Here is a 22,554-nt window from a genome sequence, read left to right as displayed (position 1 = left end):
ACACTAACCCAATACAACGGTCCATGGAGATAGCATGCCTTACTGTTCCATTCAGCTTCAGGGCAATGAGACTTTCGATTAGCCTTCCAAATCATGCTTGTATACTGAAGTATGTGAAAGTCATATTGTTTCCAATGAAACAACATAGTACATACAGACTTGGCAGATTCCTGACCTCTATAGTTTTTGACAGTCTCCCAAATTTAGGACTGAGAATGTCAGACTGACCCTGCATTTGGCAAGGATAACAGAAATGCTGGTTTTATCAAACTCCTCTTAATTAAGATCTGATTTTCATTTAAAAACCCCTCATATTTTGTCATATTAATGAGATATTTGCATTTGCAAGGAAGCAGAATATTTAACTGTCCCTAATTTAATTTACTGTGTTGGATTTGGGAGAGTCAGTGAGGCCCAAACATCATAAAAGGAAAAATTAAATTAGTGATACTTGTATATGGTAACATTCCTCATTTGTCAGAAAAAATGAAAGCTTTTAGCATGTAATAAAGTTTGGTGTTCAGTTGTTTGTCCTGTATCAATCTTATCACAAAAGCTAAAATGAGATTGTTGAGTCTAACTACTTAAATCAGAGAAAATATTAGTGGCTTAATGCTACTGAGAACCTGGCGGTATGTGGGATAAGACTAAACTTTTAAAAGTTTGCAGTGGAAGATTTAATTGATGTTCCTAAAATCCACATTCTTCTTTTCTCTCATTTTCTAGGCTCATTTCTGAGTCAGGCACAAAATGGGTGGAGTATAATAATTCTACCCAGGCAAGAAGCCCAAGAAAAATGATTTTTCCGTATACTAACATTAATAAATAGTAGAATCCCAAAGCTGTTTTGCAAGACTTCAATTAGTATTTTGAATTTCACATTGTATAAATTAAATAGCTGTTTCTTAAGGTCTTTGCAGTATGGCTTCTTCTTGTAAATTATATTGATTTTAGACCAATCAGTGTATCATGTTCTTTCACATTTTCTTTACGTATATTCTTTGATTTCACAGTAGGCTTTACAAAATCCTATACAGTTTCTACACAGAGATCACCCAGTGATGATGACGTGTGGGGTTTTTTTGCAGTAAGCTCAACTAAGATTCATATGATTGTGTTAATATTGAGACATATTTACCTTGCTAAGGTTCTTGGTGGTTTGCTCCTCTCCACACTCTATATGTTAGAACCACCATATTAGTGTTCTTCCATGGAGAAAGACCACAAAAGAAAGACACTGGTGTTTCCTCTTGCATTCACAATTCATTTGCACCCAACTACAATATTTTGTAGCAAGACAGTTCTAATGGCCAATTTAATCAAATCAGCAAAAAAGTAAAAATCTTTTATCTGTTTGGGTTTTTTTTTTTACTACATCAAAATATCTCTGTTACCCTACATTTAGACCAACCAATTAATTCTCAAAAAAATCCTACTTCTGCTCCCTGCTTCTAGAAATCAACTTTATATTGACTTCTGACATCTCAAATATGCCGAGGGGACTATGAGCAAACACCTGATGCTTCAATACACAAACTCCAGAGCAAGAAGACTGCTGACCACCGTGCCCTGACATCCTGAGGGTAAATCTATTCCAGAATCCAGCTTTACTCAAATTGACCAATAGCCTCTCTAGCCCATTTGTATCTTCATTTGGATTCAGGTGTAATAGGAATACAACAATGCTCATACAGGCTTTACCAAAAGCTGAGGCAGACTCCCATCACAAAAGAAAGACACTAAGATGGCAATCAGTATCAAGTCGCAATGGGTATTTACATTTTGCACCGCAAATAAAACAACTTATCAGGCCTTTCCAATAAAAACATGATCCAGTGTATTGTACCAGACATGAGTGTACCTCTTTTTTAAATTTCAAATGAAAAACATAAAGAAATTAAAACTGTATTTCTTACTTTCGACGGAACAGTTCTGCAAATATGCAGCCAACACTCCAAAGATCAACTGGTGTTGCATAGCTGGACTGAAGCAAAACTTCAGGAGCTCTATACCACAAAGTAACAACCTGTAAGACAAAAAGGAACAGAGGAGAGAGTACACTTAGCTACAGAATTACAACCTCAGAAGTGTTGTTTATACAGCTCCCATTTAGTTCAATCCAAATTGTAAAATCGCACAGATTAGCCCAAACTGGTTTGGCCAGTGCATAGTAAAGGTCCTGCATGGAAAATCTCAGTATGGACAGCTGCAGTCTGGAAGCGAGACCGCTTCTTGTCAAGAATAGCATGGTTTAGGTACAACAAAAATACAGTATCACAACATCATAGCACACTACCAAATTAACTCCTTGAAACTTTTGCTATTTACAGACTTCAAACACTTTCCAGTGGAAATTTGGACTCTTCATGCAGTAAACATTAATCTATTGAACAAGACCTGCTTTTCTTAAACAACTTTTGTGCACCACTTAGACATAGTCACCAGAATCAAACTGGAAATGAATAAGCTAGGGAACACTGTGAGTTTACCAGTGGAACAAAACAGAACCTGTAGCCCGTGTCTGTCCTAAAGCCTTCATAGTTTATGTATTATTTTTCTGTAAAAGAAACGTGGTTAGCTCAAGTGTATGGGCCAACATGGGTAAACATGTTTGACCTGTTTCATAAGTTCTCTCTTCATGCTGAACTGAAGAAATTATAACTTTTTTTAATCATTTGAGTACAGATTAAGTCAAATCCTCCCCAAAGCTGTCCCTTACCAAAGGCATACAGTGCCGCCCGCTGCAGTTGCACTGCACATTGAGGCACCTTAAACTGTCAGTTTTCAACTAAGCAACCCAGCACAGGGATCCCTGGCAGATTCCTGACCTTTATAATTATGTGACTGTCTCTGCCCATGTGCTGCTGGCTAGACAAGCACTAACTTCCCTCACAACTTATTTCCAAATGATATGCTCCTTCTCAGGGATATAGGCCACGTAAAGCATGTGCTTTCAGGCTGTTCTTGTCCTGGTGGTTATGTCGCAACATGTTGTAGATACTCAGTGGGAAATTTAGTGGCACTGCTTGTACTGTGATGAGTCCTGCACACTGGACCCACAACAGAGATGGGACAGTTTATATTTATCTTTTCGTTTCCCACAAGTAGCCTAAATACATATAAGGTTGACTGTATCTTCTGTGTATTTACAGAACACAAGGAGCCTCTTCAGAATCTATGTGAGCTATTATGATACTAGAATATAATCTCAGAGCCACAGGGGTATTGTGCTCCTGAATGCAGTTATAATCTAGCAATAACAACACATGATCATCAGCTAAATACCAACATTTTCTTAGTGTGTGCTATAATTTAAACGTCTGACTATTAATTGGGGGCAGGGAGGGTCTCAACAATTACTGGTTTGTTTCTCCAGCAAACACAAAAGTAGGAGATGCAGCTTCCCAGGAGGAGCATGAAAAAAAGCAAAAACACTGAAAAGAAACAAGTGCAAAGATAAGAATGAAAGTACCTTTTAAAATTATGTTACCTAGGACAGTGAGTTTTGAATTTCAAGATCGCTGCAATGAAATATGTAAGAAGATTGTTTTTGTTTTAATGATAACAATTGTCTTCTAAGCAAAAAAAACAATGGGGGTAATCAGCTGAATTTGCTGGCCAAAGCCAGCTGAAACAAAAGCAAATACAATATTTATTACAATTATTACATGCCCTGACAGCCTTTGGAACCTCTGAATGGCTATTGAAGGGAGGTTCACGGATATTTGCACAAGTGGTCATATTTGCTAACAGTCCTCTTAAGCACTTTGATCTCTATTCATAAAATTTGTCTTTGAAACAGTTCAATAACACAGTGCAAAGTACTGCACTGGCAAGCTAGACTTCCAGATAACTGTCCACAGAAATAGATTCTTGTATGGAAACTGGGTATTATTTAACTCTATTTATCTTGTTCCTGAGTTTGTACCATACCAATGATGCTCTTCCAAAATATTTCTTTCTATAAAAAACAGCGAAGTTTCCTGAGGGAAAGAAGACAAATGGTAACTGGAGATCAGGCACTTTTACTAGAGCTGCCCTATCAGAATCAGACAGAATTCTTCTTAAAACATACTTATTTTTCCTGATGCAGATGTACTACTTAAACTGATCTGCACTTTTATTCTCTCAGGACATTTGTGGGAAAGCTTACTGAAGAAATGTTGCTTTGAGAAATTAGATATAACAATTTCAATACATTATTGTTTGCCAATGACTGGGTGCAGTGTCAGAAGCAAGAGCTGTGTGATCTCTGATCTGCGGGAATACCACCAAACCTCACAATTCCTGGTTTGAGATCCACATAGCTTTTCTCACACAGAGTGGAAGGGTGTTTTATTTTCCTCAACCCCACCAGCCCTGGCACATTAAGGCTCTGCACTTCCATAGGCAAAGGATTGGGGAATGCATAGTTGTGAGATAGTTTGAATACTTCTGACAACGTATGCCCCAACTAAAAACTGTTTTCCAGGGATATGTGGCACAGGACAGCCGCTCCTTTCCTGAGAGGAGCATCCCAGCTCGTGGCTGGCCCCTGGGCACTCACTCAGGGGGAACAGTGCTGTTTTCAGAAGGCTGCGGAAGTGTGCAGCATGCTGGCTGCTCCTCCCACGTGATCGCTTACTGGCACAGTTCCCCAAGCATTTGCACCCTGCTACACTCCATGCATGCGTACGTAGGGGACCGGGAGATTTTACTTCTGAGAAATGTGGAAACTCAGACCTTTAAAAAAAATATTTTCAAAGTCTTATACTTAATTTCCAGCAAATGCCTTTATAGTCAGAGAGGAAGTAATCTACGCTGAGCTGTTCTGATATACTCTGTCATTACTGTGTAATTATAGAAGTGACCAAATAACCTTTCTGGTTTGTAATACGCAAGTCTGTGTTTCAAAATGTGAATCTGAAAGGGATCAAAATGTACTAAATGTCAGTTTGCACACAAGTCATGCCACAGATGACTCCTCTAGTGGTCAGCATCTTCTCCTGAAAAGCACAGGATGATGCACATGATGCAGTGGTTTTGACAGAGTTTCACACTCTCTCTTACCATAGAAACCAAGAAAATATTTGTGGACATTCCATTAACATTTGCAGATAACTAGAAATGAAAATTATTCTGAACACAGGATATGGTGAGGCAGAACAACTAGATCATCACTTCCTCTTTAGCACAGTTCTGACTTAGAATGAAAAACTGCTTTGCTTAGGTAAGCCACACCACCAGTGAGACAGGCTCTCCTTGAGAGATAGCGCTCTAGATAAAGAGCTCCTTGACAAAGTCCCATTTTTAGGATGGAAAAAGCAAGCACCTGCATCAGTACACATCTGCCGCATGTAATGTGGCACATAGTGATTGCTCTGTAGGAAAAGGAGTTTGTGCTCACATGCTGACAGAGATCCTAAATACTTTGGAGGTTGTAAGCTTCCGTGACCATGTTGCATTTTAGTCCTCTTATCTAACAAACTTCTCTTTGTCTCCTCATTGCTTCTCCCCACCCCGCCTGGTCTCTTTAGCTCCTCTCTTAAACTACACAGGTTTCTCCCAGCTGTCCCCTGACCTCCTGGCTCCTCTCTGCCACCTTTGCTTTTCTCCCACACCGCAGTGGCTCCCTTGACAACATCACTGAACAAGCCTAAGTCCCTGCTGCTCACGTGCATATGCCATGTGGACACAGCCTGCTCCATGTTCCCCATCTGCTCCCTAAACTCCCTTGAATTTCACACCCTGTTCCCTCTTCTTTCAACTGCCTCCAAATGCTCCTGCGCCAAATTAGCTCTTTTCCCCCCTTTAGTTTCTCAGCCCACTCTGCCTGTCCTGAGGATCCCCTACAACATTTGTATTACATACATTAAGCTAAATACGAAAATATTGACAATAGTTCATACGCTGACAGGAAAAACTATGTTCCTTTTCCACTGCACATTTTATGTTTCCACTACCCAGATAAGATTGGATGATGTCAGATAAGAACGACGTCAGTAGCTGCAGATCACTACTTCTAACGATTTAAACGTCAATAGATTTAGGCAGCACTTCAGGATGAAAATAAATGATATGTGTATCTAGGAGGCATTAGAAAGGAAAAGAATATCTGCAGAAGTCTACTGAGGTTGTGCCTGACCCCCTACAGAAGGAAATGTGCTCACTGAGAAGAAAGGGGAGAGCTGTATTAAGAGTCAGAGGAAGAAAGATAAGTTTATTTTAAAAGAAAGCTTTCTGGTCTAATACACGTGACAGATCTTGCTGTTTGGGACCATCTAGCCTCAGAAATTTCAGTCCTGCAGTTCGTGGTACCTGTCTCTGATGAAAAGTCAAATTAGTGGTTACTATCTGCTCACTAGTAATGTGAACGCAAGATCCAAGCATTTTGTCAGTCTTATTTAATTTCCATTTACTTTACAAAGCAGATTTTCACTGTTGGTTAACTGCTTAATTTAAATGGATCTGTACAACAGACAACCCTTTCCAAATATAGTTGCTGTCTGAATGGCATACAGTTCAAAAAAGACAAAGACAGACAGAGGTTTAGGGATGGGGTTGAGTAACACAGACACAAAAGATTACATTTCGGTTTGCCACAGACTTTAAGTACAGACCAATGCCCAGTTGCACAGCTACAGGAACAAAGCAGGGATCAGACTGTAACACAGTGGCTATGTCTGTGCTAGGAAATTAAATGGGACAGGAAATGTTCCTTTGGCACCGAGACCAACAGGCACAGAGTGGCCTATGTCCATATTATTAAATTCTCAGCCTCCCAAAAAAGGTGACCGCATGCAAACCGCTTATTGGGAATTGTCTTTGGTCCATGTTTAACTGTGCCTAGGAACTGTCTGGGAAAAGGCTAGTTGACATAACTAAAAACCATGCCAGGAACCATTCTAATAATTTAACAGTATAGACAATTGAGCTCCGGTACCCACGAACGTTTCCTGGCACTCTTTAATCTACCAGCCAGTGAGTCACGCTGTGGCCCCGGGTCTTCCTTTCACTCCAGAGAGAAGGCGTTTTGCTATGCTTCCCTCATCTCCACTGATTCAGAGGGGGCTCCAGGAGGGCGAAAGAGTGGGGGAGGTATGGCTCACCTCTCATCTCATCCAGCAACTGATCCTATTTTATCTTACGTGTGTTGTACAGGTCAGATGAACACAAGCTGCAACTGCTTACTATCTAAAAGGAGAATCTGACTCGCTGGCCCACATGTAGACATCTTCCTTCCAGACATCTAAAGCTGGATGAGATTAAGTCTACTCTAGTTCTGAGGGGACTTTGAAGAGGCCTATAAAACCTTTTAAAATATTAACTCTCATAGAAATCATGCCACAAAAGCAATTAGCAGGATGCTTAAATTCATATGAGCTATCCTTGAATCCAAATAAATAGCCTTTGTGATTGTGGTTTCTACTGCACTCTTTTTGGTGCTGATTTTTTTTAGTCGCTTAGAGCGTTTTAGCCTCATGGAAGATTATTTTTAAACTTGTCAAGTTCCCTAACTTGGTTCTTAAACTCAGTTCTTTTGTTCTCAATAGCGGGGCTTTCACATTATCTTTGGGGCATCTTTTTGACTCTTTTCTATAGAATATATGGTGCTGTATGTAGAATTTAGTTCTTTAGTGTTGCTTCATGATTTCTCAACTTCACAAAAAATCTATCACTTCAAACTGTTCAGGAGGATTTAAAGTGGAATCTTTCCAACTTCACTACAGAGCTGCTCATGCAAGGCTTCTTCTTCAGGTCTGAGGCGCTAAAACAACTTGCACAATTTTCTTCCAACTTTGCAGAAAATTCTTCTCAGCTGTATGACTAAGAGTGACACATTCACCACAGACTGGGAGAGGACAATTAAAGATGACTAAAAATCTAGCCTTACATATTCACTGAAGCCTGGCTTCAATCTCCACCATGGATTGACTCTCTCTCGCTAATGCACCTCCCTCTTGCTTGCAAGAAATACTGAGCTAAATCTCCACGCTGTCTGAAAAGAAGAAAGAATTATTTATTTCCTAAATAAAGAGGCTTAAAAATGGCTCATTGGTCAGACAGTTTAACATTACTTAAAATGAAGCCAATGTAATATTAAAAATTATGAGAAGAAAGAATTTGTCTAATCAGGTTTTATCACCTGCAGTTTGGAATAGTGACTGACAACCAGGACTGAGCAGTGCAGAAGTGGCGATTCACAGGGTAGGTGACACTACGTTATGAGGTGATGGCATTTCTGCAGGGTCATGGGCTCTCACACTTGCCCAAGAGCTTCAGCCACCTCCAGCATTCTTGTGCACTGAACAATCCCTAGGTGCTCCACTCCAGCAATGCAGACAATATTGTGTGTGTGCATGACAGAGAAAGAAGAGAAGTGGTAGTCTGGTGGGACCTCCAGCACAGGCAGAGAACCTTTCCAAAACCCATCTGTCCAAAAGGTGTAATAAGGCCAAGATAGGTGATGGCAGCATAGGCTTTTGAGCTTTTATACAATGACTTTATTATATTTTCCATCCCTCTTTGCAAGAGGACTGTGTCTGCTTTATTTGCCTTTCTATATTTACTTTATGTGCCTTTACTGTCTTACTGTATTTTCCTGTCACTATCCTTCAATCATTTGCTGAGCATTCTGCCTTTGTAAAGCAAAACTAGAACTCTCTTTAATCTATCTCTGAAAACCTATTATTACTACTAATTGTGATGGCAGAGGTAATAATCACCACAATATACAACGTGCTTTAGTTTCCAGGAATAATATCAGCCTGAATAATTACATTTGTTTAAACTCTTTTTTGAGTAGCGATTCTTCCACTATTATGTAAGCATTTTCAGTTCCATCTCAGAGACAGGTATAACTGGAGACAATGCTTCTTTCTTAGAGAGAGATGATTATATTTTGACTGCTTATGGAAACAAAAAAATAGTTTCCCTTTAAAAGTAAAAGTGAACCAAACTACCTTGGTGGCTTTTAGAAAGCACTTTATTTCTTGACAAAAGGTTTAATATATATAAAAATGACATCACTTCAAGTGCTATGGTAATAGCAACTTTATCTCTTTATTCACGTGTCTTCATTTTGAGCACAAGCTTAACTAAGTGTTTCGTGAAAAGTAGAAGGACTGTTACTATTGTTTCATTAGTTAAATCATCATGCAAAAAAAAAATTATAGAAGACACAAATCCTGATCACGTGTCACCAACTATGAAGTTGTTATATTAGAATGTGATCTCCTCTAAACACTGGTGCTTTGAAGAAAGCAAGTTTTAGCATATATTGCAAGATATTTTGCAAATAAAGAAACCATTCATTGCTTTGATGGTATATACACAAAAACCTAATCGGAATCTGGCTTTTTTATTTCTAGGAAGAACCACATGAGCCAGTGTGATGAGGTTGCTGAAGAATATTTCTAGGTACATCCGTTGTCAGTAGGAGTGCATGAGTGTGCACAAGCATGTCTTTGCACGTCATGCATGTGTATATAAACACTAGTGGAAAATACCTTCGTTCAGTGTCTTTTACCTCAAAAGTCTCCGTGCACTAAGCAGCCGTGTGCGACAGCTGTGAGAAAGGAAAAATGGCTCTTAAGATGAGGTAATATTCTCAACCATTAGTAATAATTCAGAACTTACCTCAAAACTAATACAAGGAAATGTATTTCCATTTAGCAGATATTTCACAGAATTCTCTGCTGATACCATATAGAGAACATTTCTGAGAGAAACTTCACTTGAAAAGTGTTTTATCTTTGTATGAAAAGAAAGAAGCAAAAATAACATCAGCTGCGCTGCTGTACCTGATTCAGAGAGCATGAAATAAAAAGAAAGGTTTGTCAAGTCTCGTTGTGTATTAAAATCAAAGCCACAATGCCCTAATTTCTGAGCTGCAGAGCAGCCTTCTGTGGAATACAGGACAGTTCAATTCTTTACAGAAGTGGTCAGCTTTGCATGCAATGAGGCTTGTGCTGATACTGCAATGAATTTACATATAGAGGTACCTGGCAACACTGAGAGTGACAGGCTTTAAAAAAGACTAGCCATTCTTCAGTCATGCTTCAAGACTGAATGCTTAAAAATTTGTATAAAGAAAAAGCTAATTCTAATCATCTATCTCACAGCTGAAAAAAACTCACAAAGACAGACAGAAATAAACACCATTGGCTTCTTATGCTCATCAAGTCAATTATCTACTACAAGAAAGAAGAGATTTCCTTCCACAATACCAAAAAAACCAAAGCATTAAAAAGATGGCATCCTGCAACTGTGCCTTAGAATGCAGTTCTTGTTCGGAACCTGGCTGAAGCACTTTGGTTTCTTTCCACTTGCTCAGTCACCTGTTGGCATTAGCGAGTGAAGGGAACAGACATTAATTCCTAGTACCAAAACTTGGGCTTTGTTCCAGTTGCTTTGCTTTACTCTACCTATGTCTTTAAGTAAGCACCAAACCAACTCATCTAGCACCTTACAAATTCCCACTGGGTGGCATCCAGCTCTTGTACAGCGTCTCACATCACTTATGAACAGTCCCTGGGAGAAGAACATGTATCTCTAACTTGCGCCAAGGACCAAGTGATGGTTGGCTCCATGCTCAGACATCCAGAAGCTTGCCTTTGTGACTGGCTAGTCTCGCTCTGAGTTCATCAGACTACATACAGAATCTCAGCCTTACCATCTACAGCTTGGATTTATAGGGAAAACAACTTTCCATTGCTACTAGAAAACCAGGGTATGTTTAATAGAAAAGTCTCCTTACTTCCAGGGATGCTGTGTTAGACTTTGGTTCTGAACAGAAAAAAACTACATAAAGCAAAACCACGAAGGCCACTGCAGACCTTTCTTCCATGGAACTTGGGCCCATTTCTGTTTCAAACCATCTTTAAAAAGGAGAAAATGCACAAAGAAAACACCCTAGGTGAGAGGCTTTACTGTGGACTCTACAGCTGCTTCTAGACAAGAAAGAAAATGGGATTAAAAAGTTTTTAATGAAACACAAACATCAAAATTGACCTGAACAAATTAGTCACTCTCATAAAGAAACACTTTTTATCATTTTGAAGTGAATATAACCACTGTGTCAGAGTGTAACACAGAATTCCATAGGATCCTAAATTGTTACGGACCACTGTGAAGAAAATGAAGTTTTTCAGCATGGGACTAAAACAGGAGAAACTTGGTGCACACAACTTCCACAAGATGCTATTTTCATTCAGCTGAGAATGAAACTTATAAACTAATGCTGTGCTTTGAGTTAATGGCCAGAGCTGAACAGGAAGGTAAGGACATAAATAGCAGTCGGGGCTTATTGGTAAGAGAGTCGTACCTTGTTTGAATACGGCAGTGTGAGCAGTGGTAAATTAAACTCATTCCTAATTAATCTGAAAATATTTCTCAAAATGTCTTTTATGCTGAAAGTCTGACTCGGACAAGAATAGTCTCCGGCACATGCAAAATTAGGATATTTGTCCAGATAAATTATAAAGATGATACATGTGAGAAATTTCATATCTTTACATCATATTAGCTATGGCTGTTAAAAATTTGTGTTGTAACTTTGGTCTTTCTGCATTTCTATGTCCCACCAACTCCTAGGAGAAGCATTCATCTACCAGTGGCATTGAGAGCTCTAACCTTTCCCCAGTAGCATGGCATGGTATGGTGGCAGCTCCTACAGTACCTGATATGCTTTTATACAGTCACACAGCTTTCTTTCCCCAAAGCAGATTGGGCCTGTGATGCCCCTGTTGGAAGTGGAAACTTGTGCTCATAGGGATACAGACTCTATCAATGTTTGTGTTACAGACCTGGAAGTAAAGTACCAATTTCGTTGATAGCCTAGTATAGTACGTATAATAAAAGTGCTGGTGGAGCAACATTTGTCAGTGATGCTCATGTGAAGCAACACCTTACAGTTAAACCTCCTGTATTACAGCTAAACCCAGAGGGAATCCAGGCTTGCAAATAAAGAAGCTTCTTTGCAGTAGAAGCTCCTCTTGGGATGTACCTATCCACAGTACTTGACATGGTGCAGACATCAATCCTATTATCACCATGATGGCTGACACGATGCTGGACTTCCCTAAAACTACACCACAAAGAATTTGGGCAACTCCTAACAGTGTACATCTGTTCTACATTTGAAACTGAATGCAGTAGATTTTAGTATGTCTTTGAATAAATGTATGGCTTTAAATTGAAGTAAGTGAAAATGTAAAAGATACCATAGAGATGAAACTGTGAAATGCCTTTCAAGGAGCCCTTGAAATTACATTTGGGAAACAAAACCCTCATGCAACATCTTTACGTCTAAAAATTAATGTGAAAAGTGGTTTGGAAACATACAGGTTTCTAGGAAAAAAAAAAAAGAAGTTGAACTTTCTATATACAGATGAAATACAAGGATAGGTGTATGTGTTTATACATATTGAAACATACCACAGAGCATTGGAAATTAGTTGAGTTTTGAAGCAGGTATCAGCAGGACAGGGACCAAAGGATCAGGCAAAACCAAGGACTGGATAGAAAGGACAAAAAGACTAAGGGGAGTCTTCAGGCTGTCTGAATCTTCCATTTAAGTAGCTTTGTGAGCTTAAGACGAATAAAATGCAAGGTGTAATCCACTGACTTGCCAAGGCTATGAGCTTTATAGGTATCCTTACTCATCAGATTCCTCTTAGTCTGAAAGTGTTGTGGATCTGAAGTGTAGATGGTCACACGCATTAGAAAGGCCTGTGCTGCAGAAACCACTATCTGAATTTCAGCTGAAGCTCTACTGCTTCTGACGTATGTTTAGGCAGACAGATACCTGGATGTTCTCAACAGGAATCCATATAGAGTTCTTGCTGGGGAGCCTGTAGCTAAGAGAGGTGGTGGAAGCAATATGTGTTTACATCCACATTAATATCTTGTACAGATGTTATTATGTTCATGTCAAAGTGGAAAGTCAGCCTGAAGGGGACATAATTGGCACCTCCTAAATCCAAGCAAATCCTTTGACCACTAGGCGAGGGGTTTTTTGGGTGACAGCTCTTTCCTTGTCCTTTCTGAAGCCAAGTCACTCTTCTGCCAGGAGTTTATGAGTCATGGGGCAAGACTGTGTCTGAAAGTAGCTGAGTGCTTAAGAACAATCAGCTGGAAGGGGTGAGGAGCTGAGTTTCTGGATACTGCTCTCTGGAATGTGTATGCCTTTTAAATTAGACCATCATGAAATAAAAATAAAGGCAGGCATTAACTCCATTAACCAGGCTGGAGTCTACTTTGGATCTAGGCAGGTTCTATTCCATCTCTCTGACTCTAATGGATGGGACTCATAAAAACTCTGGAAGACGGCACTGTTTTATTCTGTGGAGAAAGATGCAACATCCTCTCCGTTGCTACTTGATACACTACTTACTAGCCAAAACTTTGGATTCACAAAGTGAAGACCAAGATTTTTAAAGAACCCAGAAGAAAATTTCCTCCACTTATAAGTGCTACAGGATTTTTCTACACAGATAGTAAGTAATCTGAAAATTTAGCAGAAAACCAGAATGTTACAGTTGGTCCAATACCAGACCTTGCTAGGCTTTATTTCCCATTTTTAAGTTTAAAGCTTGTAATGATTAATTCAGGTTATTTTCAAGAAGCCAGATTCCAAGGGGAATTAATAACAAATAATATATTGTATTAGTTGGATGAAAAAGATCTGAATCAGGCTAGATCAATGAAGACTCTATTACAGTGTGGTTATAGATGTAAAAACATATAAAATATTCTATTTGTGAAAACAATGTTGTAGAATAGACTTCTGCGGGTGACTCATCTCTCTCAAAATTGATACAAAGCATCTTATTTAAACTAAAGCGATAATAGCTTTAGACAATACAACCAAGAACGTTCAAGGTAATGAGTGCTTTCATGTTACAAGTTCTCATGTCTAAGGGCACTGCATCAGGCTAAGGGACAAAGCGATATGAACAATATTGCTAGTTACTAACAAATGGCAGATAAAAGAGCTCTTCTGGATTCTGATTAAGTGACAGCATTCTACACATTCCTGTGAGTTGAGAAAGTTTGCCTGAGAACAGCAGCTATGTTACATGTGAAGTACCACTAAACAAGCATATCTCTATGTTTTCAAATTCCACTGTGAGTAATGGCTCTTTCCCTCATCTCTACAACTTGAACAGAAGCTCCCTCTCTCCTTCTGGACATGCAGGAATAACTTGTCGTGCTTCAGTTTCCATTAAGACATATAAACGTATGTGCTGAAAGTAAAGAGAAGTTCTGTAGGACTTCATGGCTGTGAGCCAATGTTTACAATTCCCTGGGTGGGAAATACCGGGTGAAAGGCTCTCCATGGCAGGATGTAGGAGTCTTTGCTCTTGCCGCCAATGACCTTCTGCCTCTGTTTTCAAAGTGGCTCCCTTGTTAACCCCTTGCACACTGTATGCATAGAAGCCATAGAGAGGAAACACTTTCTCTGAGAGTCTAAATCCACTTCCAAGCATCTGTTTGACAGACTCTGATTTCAGCAGTGGTTAAGGGAGTGTGAACACACATACTCTGCATCTGCTGTTGGAGCCGTGGCATTGAGACATATGTTTAACAGTCCAGAACTGGGTTTAGCTGTGTGTCTATGTCCTCAGCTTAGAGGCACAAGGGTTGTGAAATGGGAGTGTACTGACGCTCCAGAAGAGAAGGAAACATCGTATTTACAGTGGTAGTTTAGATGTCTCTTACAAATCATTAGCAGTGTTGTTTGCTGGTAGTGACAATACCCCCTCCCGAGGTCTCCTTAGGAGGGGAATGATACTTAGAATTGAAGACACGCTGAACTGCCCCCGGTGCAATGGAGATAAGACTACAATGGAGCACCTGGTATGGAATGGAGATCCACGACTTTAAAAGGTTTTACTCCTTTCCTGCCTGAGAATGAAAAATAAAATATTCTGGTCTCCTCCTGTGTCACATCCCATCTGCACTCACGGATCCTAACTGTTCAGAAAGAGTCCTTATAAATGATAACATATGGACATACAATAATTGGACATACAAAAAAGGACTTCTAACATGTTTATTGCAACAGGTAATCCACCCTTGAAAAGGGAGAATAAACCAAATGGGAACTAATATTCAAGAACTAATGTAAATGCTCTAATGGTCTCAGAGAGGGATACAAGAACTCTTACAACACAGCGGTATTTGACCTTGGAATAATCAGTTTCATAGTCTGCATGTATTTCCCCATCATCATCATGATTATACAAAGATCTGTTCTCAGAAGCAGTCACTCCATGCAAAAATCTCCCTACATATTCCCTGCAAGTGAATAAAAGCGTTTGCCACTTCCAGAAAAAATTCACAGCATTAAGAGCCACATAGGGACAGCAACATCCTATCCCCCTACATGACCTTTCAGAGGAAGTCCTGCAAATAACAGACTCACGCAGTCAGGAAATCCTTCAAAGGGTGGCTCCATGGATGCTGAGGAGGAGAGATGAGAGAAGCAGTGCTAGAAGCCAGAGTCTCCGCAGAGAAACCAAGCCCAGCTGCCAGCAGCTCTGGGACTGACACAGATCAATAATACCCAAGTTGCCGTATGGTCTGAAGGTCTGAACCTAAGGTACAGAACAAGCTGATAGGACCTCATCTACTCTATGAGGCAAAAAATGTCATGCACGAAAAGGCTAATGACATGAGACTGTGTTAAAAAAGCCAACTGGACATCTCATAAAAAGCTCCAATCTAACTCTGTTATTTGTACTGATTTCAGTGGAAGCTCTGGGTGGTTAGAGGAAGACATCTTCAAACATTGGAATCATTTATATTTTGATCTAGCCATTGATTAGCATTTTAAAAACTAGGTTTAGAAACAAGAAATTAGAAATAACTGTTTTCTAGACAGTATACAATTCCATGAAATAGATACTACTTATATTTTCTAGGACTGCATCAGTCTGCAAGGAAAAGGATTTTTTTATGATAGCCAACGAAGAACACATTTAGTTTAGAACATTTGTCTTTTTTTGTTAATACCATGAGATTATGTTACTGCTGCTTGAAATCATTAATGATTCTGGGATCAGAAACTAAGTGTTTTCAAGAGCTAACGGTATGATTGTTTTTAGAAGGATACTCCCAGGCTGAATTTAGACCAACTTAGTTTTTGTAATACGAAGCTTTTGCAAATTGTGGGTCTAAATGACCCCTTCTTAAGCTTTTTTATTATTTACAAAGCATCTTTAAGCACCAGATAAACTGAAAATGAAACAAGTTTGAAATAAGACTAAAATAACCCATTAGCATAATCCAGCAGAAGGAAAACAAGTGAAGAGCACAGTGAAAAAAACAGAATGGATTTTAAATCATTTCAGTTTCAGTAAAGGTGTTATCAGCAACAATAAAAGAGGCCCCTCGTGCTTCTTCTGAATAATTGAAGTATTAGTCTGACAAAATGCCTGGAAATCAATTATGTAGAGACTCACAGTATTTATTAAAACAATTCTAGGGTGCAATCCTCAGGCTGAAGTAAAAAGGTAGAGTACTGCTGACCACCTCTCTGAGCCATCCTGCCATTCGTGTCTCTTCGACCTGGGATGAATGACAGCTGACTGGGAAATGCTGTACACAAGAACCCATGTCTTGTACCTCACACCTGAGGCACAAACATAATTTTAATCAGTTACGTCTCAGGCAAGTACTAAGTAGAATACTCACCACTCCCATAAAAAAAACAATCTATAAATCAGCTTCTTTTTCAGAGTTTAAAGCACTTGCTTGTCCTTGACTGCAGAAGGAACCAGTGTACTTACAGGAAAGGAAGCCTGTTATAATTAATGTGACTTCCAGTGGTTTTACAATGAATAGTAGCTCAGTAGGTTGCAAATATACCATTTTTTATTTTCATGAGAGAAAAAGACAAATCTGTAATGCGGAAAGGAATTCTGGTACCAGTACATTTATGTTGGTAAGCATAGACCTGCTCTTGAATTTCACCGGCTTTGATGGGAATTAAGGAGGTCTCACAGCTGTCAGTGATCAGTACCTACCCAGACTCATTTCTACCACAGACTTCATTTTACCCTTTTCTTCATCTAGTGTTTTCACACCAATTTGACTGCTTGTTCCCAAATGACGTCCCTAACTGTGAATAAAATACATTTATAGATGCCATTAGAGATTGGAAATGTGTAGAGAGTCTTTAAAGGGAATAAGAATCAGTTTCTACGTGTGGTAGGATACAGAGTAGTTGGTTATAAGGGTATGAAGAAGGGATCTATGCATAGGAAACAGCATATATGTTAGTAAAACTGCTTTTACTGAGGGAAACGGAGAGAATCCTTCCAAACTCTCTCAAAACTCTGCAGATTCTTTCTGGTAGGGGACAAGCATCAAGAGTAGCATGTATATAATACATTCAAGCTTCTAGCATGGCCTATTACTGAAGTTATTTGTTTAATACCCTGTTTTCAACTGCTGAAATGAAATTTAATCAAAATTTCACTGATTACAATATTTTCCATGCTGGATCTCTCTCGAATATGCTTAGTTTTACTGGATTATTTTGGTTGAAGCTGTTCAGGGGTTTTCATGAGTGAGGTTAGGAATAAATACATGGTTTGCCTGGGTTAAATTCTGGTGACCTTCTTTTTAAGAAGCTCTGCTGCCCTCATGTTTTGGAACAAGGGCTGTGGAACCCAGCCTCTATGTCAAGTAGGTGCCTCTAACTGTCCTTGTAAAAGGACTTGGCTCCAAATTTGGCCATGTAATGAATCTGAAAACCAGCACGTGCTCAGTAAGCATTTATATTAGTGTATAATCATTGCACTTCTGGAAGGTTTGTTTTCAACAAGCAGGCTTCAGACCAGCTCCAGGGGGCCCAGTGGGACATCATGGCATCTCAAGATTTTGACTGAGTGCAGAAAGCCTGCTACTCTGTAAATGGTCTATCCCATACTTGAAGAGGAACCTATCAGACTCAGAGACAGAGATGAAAATGTCTGGACACAGTGGTGGAAGACAGTATGAAAGCTGGATTAAGACATCCCCTTGCTGGGTTGAAGAACAATGGGGAGTGGGAGTGTCTGTGGAGGGTTGGGCTGGCTGACACTGCCTGAGAAAGAAGACTAAGAGCTTTGGAGGAAAGAAGGAAAAAATGACCAGTAAGGCATGTGAGACTGGGATCAGACAAAAACTTTTACGGGAGATGGGGACTGCTGAGGAAGGCCTGAAGCGGAAAGCAGTAGAGACTGTGAAGTTGGTGAGAGGCATGTCTAGAGCCCAGTAGGAGGGCAGACTTCACAGAGGGTTTGGGATGGGAGCCAGATTTAGTAGAGACAGGGGACTGTGCTGGAGAAGATGTAGGAATAAAGGTTTGAGAGGAAGGAATAGCTGTAGGTACATGTCAGAAAATGAATGTGAATCTGGGAAATCCACTGGCAACACATCCCGTCTTTTTCTAGTTTAATCAGCTGCTTACGACAGCCATCTACCACAGCCAGATATTCTACTAGCTCAAGTTCAAGAAATCTATGCAATTGATCTATAGGTTCAGCCCTGCTGATAAACAGTGTGTGTATGAATATAATGCCAAGTGAAGAAATTCCACTTTTTTAATATATTTTTCTTACAGAAGAAAACTGCACAAGTACAAAGAAATAATGGAACAGATGACTTCCATATTTTGCAGCTAAAACCGATCACAAAAAAAGTCTGCCCTAAAACCAAAAACACAAAGAAAAAAACAAAGTACTTAATGCCAGAAAGAGCATGTAAGTTTGGAAGTGAAAACAAGCCTGTGGCAAAAGGGCCTCTGGTCACTGGAAGACCGTCCAAGTACATCCAAAATTGCCACAGAAATACATTATATATAATATTTAAGCTTATTAAAAATAATTTTTTTCCTTATCACTTGAACTACAGATCTGCTGTAACTGCAGACCCTGCCACTGCTTAAAGCAGTTGGTTCTCTTCTCTATACATATTGATGGTCTTCACGCCAACTTTCATCTTCTTTGGAGAGGCTGCCTATTATCTGCAAGTTTTACAGTTTTTACCTGTAGAAGAAAATAACAGCAACCTGTTCTTGTCTCCTCTCTTTTTTGCTGTGTACTACTAGTAGCAAAATCACTTATTACATCACGTATAGTAAACCAGGAGTATAAAACTTCCTTAAAAAGATGCCAATACCTTAACAATTTATAAAAAGAAAGAAAACAGAAAACCAGTAGCAAACTAGCATGTTTATTCAGCTTCCTGTTTTTATCCAAGCGTTAATGCTATATTGTGGTCTTTTCCCTAAACCAGATAACTGATTTAATTGATGAGTTTAAAAAGGCAGCATTCACTGCTGCTGAGGGTCTCCTTCTTGCAGCTGTTGCTGTGATGGGTTGTACTTAATGAAATTTTCTCCCTCTTCCCTCTGAAAACTTAACACCTATAATTTAACATTTAAAACACAGCCTCTGTTTAAACATCTCACAACAACAAAAATGCATATGTATTGAGATCATTCTATTTCTTGTAACAAAATCATTAGATTCATGCAGCAACAACTGAACTGCTCCATACACAGTATATAGTTAAAACTGCACAACTGAAGCCAAAATATGCACAGCTAAAAGGAATGTTACAGGGGGGCCTCTCTTAGTGAACAAAGCAGGCTCAGTTTGGCTCTTTTTCCCTAGCGCTACCACATCCGCACATCGTTAGTTGGAAAATTCCAGATATATGCTGTAATTTTTTGTGCTTTTTTTTCCCAGTACACTTGAGGCTTTAGTGTCCAGATGCCATTTTCCCCCCCTTATCTGTCCCTGCTAGTTTGGGTCTTTGCCAGTTGTGGTCAACAATTAATACAGCAAAAGAAAAATACAGTACACTCCCTGGCAACTGGCAGAGGCTCACAGGAAATACCAAATAAAAACTTTATTATGTATTGTTTAACTATTTTGTTTGCCTGTGGGCCACCCTGTTGTTGGTGTAATTTAGAAAAGCATGCTCCATCTGGATGATCTGTGCGCAGGCTCATTGTTCCCAGAATCTGTCACGCACAATCACTGCTTCAGCCTGTGGCCCTCTGCAGAAAGAAGCAAAGGCATGGCAGCCCTCCAGCCTGCATTCCTTTTCATTAGACAACTTGTGACCAAATGTTAGAATAGAAGAGTAACCTTTTAATATTCATGTAATTAATTTACTTTCCCCTTTAATTATAAACCTTCACGTGAAAAGGAGAAAATAAAAAGAGTTCCCTTCATGATTCTCTTCCCTCCCTCATCCTTTCTATTTGCTTTTGGGACATGGAAGGTGCTGGGAATTTCATTATACATAGGTACCAGTACCTCTGTCTATCGGGAAATTCTCATGGTCCTAGTACGCTAATGGGCTTTCGATTTATGTATTAATTGCTCTGTCACATGGAACAGATTCTGAATTATAACAGAATTGGAGAAATTAAATTATTTCCTTCTATATGCCCTCACAGCATCTGCTTCCTTGTCCTAATCAGTGGGGTAATCCATTAAACACAAAGCCATTCTCCTATATTTGGAAACACAAAAGACATCTAATTGAAGTTCCTTTTCATACCAAGGTCAGCATATGACTCAAAATACTGTGTCAGCTGGGATTTTGGCTGTGCAGGCTTAGGTGCAGAGGCAGCGCACTGTCAGCTCTGCTTTTCTGGAATACAGTGCCACTTTTTTCAGTTGAGAATAGACCAGTGCTGAACTGGCTAACATGATGCAAAAGTTTGCTCCCCACAACTCAAACAGTGTATTTCATTGCCATGGGAAGCATCTGATCCTTTAAGGTCCCACCATATAAGTTGATTTCAGCACACTGAACTGGAGCCCCCATATCCATGTGGGTAGTTTTACCCCTTCGTGGCTGCAGCCCATTCAAAGGAATCCAGTGGTAGTAGGCTGTAATTCAGGGAGATAAAGCTAAGATAGAAACTGCCTGTCTTCAAGTCACAGCATTTAAGTCCTTGTTGCCTGATTTCGATTGCAGTTTCAATAGGCAATGAGGACATTAAAGGCTCACAGAAAACCACTTACCATATCAAAGGATGGGGGCCCAAAAGCAGTCAAGTATCCTACATAAGATGCAGTGGTTTCTATGACAATTGAAGAAATCATACTGAACGTAGTTCATTTTTCTTTTAATAAATAGGTATACTGTCACATTAAATCTGCAAGCAATCTACATAGATATTAGTGGTATTGATTAGTTCATGGACCAACACATCATAGGAAAAGAAAGTAGCTTAAGAGATTATCTATTGTGGCCAGGTGAGCATAAAGATAATGTAACAAGTCAGGATGTCTTCTAGGAGGGCAAGACTCAAAAAGTTTCTGTAATATCTCTTACTTAGTTTCAAAATTGCACTTGAGTTGGAATGATTCTGCCTCTGAAGCACCTTTAGCAGAGAATAAAACAAAACCAATGTCATTTGTAATATTAATTGCAAATTCAGGGTATAATATTTCAAATATTCACTAGGAAAGAATTTCAGCTATGTAACAAATTAAACTGCTTGCTTATAAAAAAGTAGCATCTCTGTCCAGAAGGCAAAGCAGCAACTGGAAAAAAAGTGAATTCAAGCACTACTTGGCCTAAAGCAACAAGAAATTAAAAAAACAACCAACCAACCGAAAAAAAAAACCAACAACAAAAAAAATCCTTTTCATTGTATTTAGTATGGCCTCATTTTCCCTGTCCATGTAATGACTGTCCCGGTCTTTTTAGGCCTTCTCACTTTCTTCTTCCTCTCTTTTCCCTGAGCTCCTTCAATTTACTCTACGCAGAATACTAGGGATGTGCCATCAAATATGCACTATCTGAGGGAAACAGAGATATTAGGAACTGTGCTAAGAAGAATTCAAAGAAAGAGGTAGGATGAGTTGTATTCCAGGCAGAACACTACAAATTTAAAAATTATTACTGTATACTTATGACAAGTCATTAAATATGTAACAGAGGTCAAGCTCCTCCTGCAATTCCAGCCTTCATCCCCATTTTCACTTCCTGACTAAATAAGCTTGAATACTAATGTAAAAACTCAGTAATTTAATTTAAATTAATTTAAATTTAATTCCTGGCAGGATAAAGCCCTGCTTACAAATATCAAAGGAAGGTAATATATTCACATAAGGAAAGCTTTCCTCTAAAGAATAGGAGATACTGTTAAAGTCCTTCATTAAAATAATTATGTTGACTAATAACAAGAATTAATATATTAACTAGGAATTTATCATAGTGGGATTATTTAATGCGGGGCCATAAACATGTAATGTCTTCAAAAAGGGCTATGAAAGAAGATTCAAATTCATCTTGATTCAAATTTCCACAGCTCTTAACACAATGATGTTCTGTTCCATAACGAGGGAGTCTCAAAATGAATCATTTCTGCTGAGGGAATTGCAACAGCAAAGGCTTAACTGCAGAGAAGTTCTTTCCTGATCTCAGAACCCAAATCCTCACAACAAAATGTTAGATCCAATAGATACGATTCTCTGTTCAATACTCGTGCTGCCTTTTCAGACTTCTGAGGCTAATTACAGTTACTGTCTATTGACTTATTCATGTTATTAA

At 39.1% G+C, this 22,554-nt stretch overlaps 1 protein-coding gene across 4 annotated transcripts in view; it reads right to left on the bottom strand.

Moving 5' to 3' along the window:
• The window catches only part of CDK6 (cyclin dependent kinase 6), a 141,083-nt gene that overhangs the window by 38,743 nt on the left and 79,786 nt on the right, over nucleotides 1-22,554 (bottom strand). For all 4 annotated transcript variants that reach the window (XM_054058084.1, XM_054058086.1, XM_054058088.1 and 1 more), the window contains exon 5: nucleotides 1,917-2,026. In XM_054058084.1, coding sequence (XP_053914059.1) covers nucleotides 1,917-2,026 — 110 coding nt within the window. The remainder of the gene's footprint in view (nucleotides 1-1,916; nucleotides 2,027-22,554) is intronic.

This window comes from Cuculus canorus, chromosome 2 (assembly GCF_017976375.1).
Source record: "Cuculus canorus isolate bCucCan1 chromosome 2, bCucCan1.pri, whole genome shotgun sequence".
Lineage (NCBI taxonomy): Eukaryota > Metazoa > Chordata > Aves > Cuculiformes > Cuculidae > Cuculus > Cuculus canorus.
Note: the sequence above shows the minus strand (reverse complement) of the source record. Positions and strands in the feature narration are given on the sequence as shown.